The following is a 1,591-nucleotide window of genomic DNA, read 5'->3' on the forward strand; positions in this document are numbered from 1 at the left end:
GTTTTCTGCAAAGCCTTATCTCTTAACTGTCAGAAAATATTATATGTTTTGTCATTATATAAGTCTGTCTTCTGTCCAGGCTGCTGAATGAACAGAGAAGTGCACACAGACACAAATGTGGTGTAAAGTTTTCTGACTAAAGCACCGCAGGCCGTCTTCCCCTCTTTTGATTTTTCTTTGCCTTTTCCTACATTTTCTATCAATGATATCACCAGTTCAGATGTTTGAAAGTCAACAGAGAAATTCAATTTCAATTATTAATACTACTACTACTACTACTACTATGATTTACTTTGACATGACTTGGAAGTTAATGGCAGAGCTACACAAAGACATTAAATGTTACTTATTTTCATAGTTTAGCCTGGACAGAAGACAGACTTGTATAAATGACATTGACAAAACATATTATATTTTCTGACAGTTAAGGCTTTGCAGAAAACAGTGTGCATCTTTGCTTGCGCAATAGTTTGTTGCAATGGCATGAGGAGGACCAGCGGAGTGCAGCGGATCACTCCAACTCCAGCCTGAGATGTGCCACATTCACCCACGCTGTAGTAAAGAGACTGGAAGGTGGCCATCATTTATTTAAAGTATTTATTTAAAGTATTTATTTAAAGACTTACTTACTTCCTTACAAAAATACCAAAAACCACAACATTTTTTAAAACCAAACAAAAAATACTCACTTTGTTTCCAGCTGCTGAAACAAACAGAGGCCTGTTGTGAAGGATGAGTTTTAATTGGGTGTGTATCTTAAGAGGGGAACTCAGTTAAACACAAGATCTAATCAATGTGGTGATATGTATATAAGCAATAGTCACCAGCAGATGTGTGTACCGCGGCGTCCGGTCCGGTCAGTTGGACGCGGGAGGGCGGAGCGCCAAAGAGGAGGTGGAGGGTTCCAGCTGCATGTGTGTGTAAATGAGCAAAAACACTTAGTCTAAAAGAGGCATGTAAGCAAAGAGCAAGTATATACAGTATAAATGTAAAGATTGTATAAGTAGGATTGATTGCAGAGTAACTGATATGAAGTTTGTAAAAATGTGACGTACGTGATGTGTGTGTGTTCCAGGCGGCGGTCAGAGCTGAGGCCTGTCGACTGCGCCGTGATCCTTCTGTGAAAAATGAAAATGGATATAAGGTTTACATACGACACACTGGTATGAATGGCCAAATGATATTTTTGCTAAATAGCGAGAGTTTTGCCCATTAATTGCAATGAATAATATAAAAAAATTGAATAGAGCATGTTTGTTTTGTGATCCCGATATAATGAGAGCGCCATTACCTTTTGTGATGGGTGGCCGCCAGCTTCCGCCGTGATGGACATGTGAGCGCAAGGAGTGAAGAGCCGGAGTTGGAGCGGTGTGCCGGCCGGTGCCGGTGCCTGGTCCTGGTCTCCTGGTGGCGGGACATCTGCATTCAAAGAAGACACAGGCACATGTAGTGACAGACAGACTCTGTGGGCTGAGATGAGGGAGGGCGGGTACTCTGCCTGACATTTGAGCCGGCTGTGATGTGATCTGGTAGCGTTTGTGATTTGATGTTGAAGTTCCAAGTGGTCAGCATGCAGAGAAGAGAGCGAGCA

General features: G+C 42.0%; 1 protein-coding gene and 1 long non-coding RNA gene across 2 annotated transcripts in view; one reads left to right on the plus strand and one right to left on the minus strand.

Annotated features, from left to right (window-relative positions):
• Positions 1 to 509: 509 nt before the first annotated feature.
• Positions 510 to 1,134, plus strand: LOC147818342 (uncharacterized). The gene is made up of 2 exons (XR_015438070.1): positions 510 to 573; positions 1,076 to 1,134. It is a non-coding gene; the product is annotated as an uncharacterized LOC147818342 (long non-coding RNA).
• Positions 569 to 1,591, minus strand: part of LOC147818343 (uncharacterized) — a 1,965-nt gene continuing 942 nt past the window's right edge. Inside the window, exons 2-5 of the mRNA XM_087177709.1 lie at positions 1,292 to 1,419; positions 1,056 to 1,118; positions 825 to 908; positions 569 to 720 (exon numbers count right to left, since the gene is read on the minus strand). Coding sequence (XP_087033835.1) covers positions 686 to 720; positions 825 to 908; positions 1,056 to 1,118; positions 1,292 to 1,419 — 310 coding nt within the window. The 3' untranslated portion in view covers positions 569 to 685. The remainder of the gene's footprint in view (positions 721 to 824; positions 909 to 1,055; positions 1,119 to 1,291; positions 1,420 to 1,591) is intronic.

Source organism: Seriola lalandi, unplaced genomic scaffold (genome assembly GCF_002814215.2).
Source record: "Seriola lalandi dorsalis isolate HSWRI2012SDOR001 ecotype SW California unplaced genomic scaffold, Sedor1 jcf7180002054630, whole genome shotgun sequence".
Lineage (NCBI taxonomy): Eukaryota > Metazoa > Chordata > Actinopteri > Carangiformes > Carangidae > Seriola > Seriola lalandi.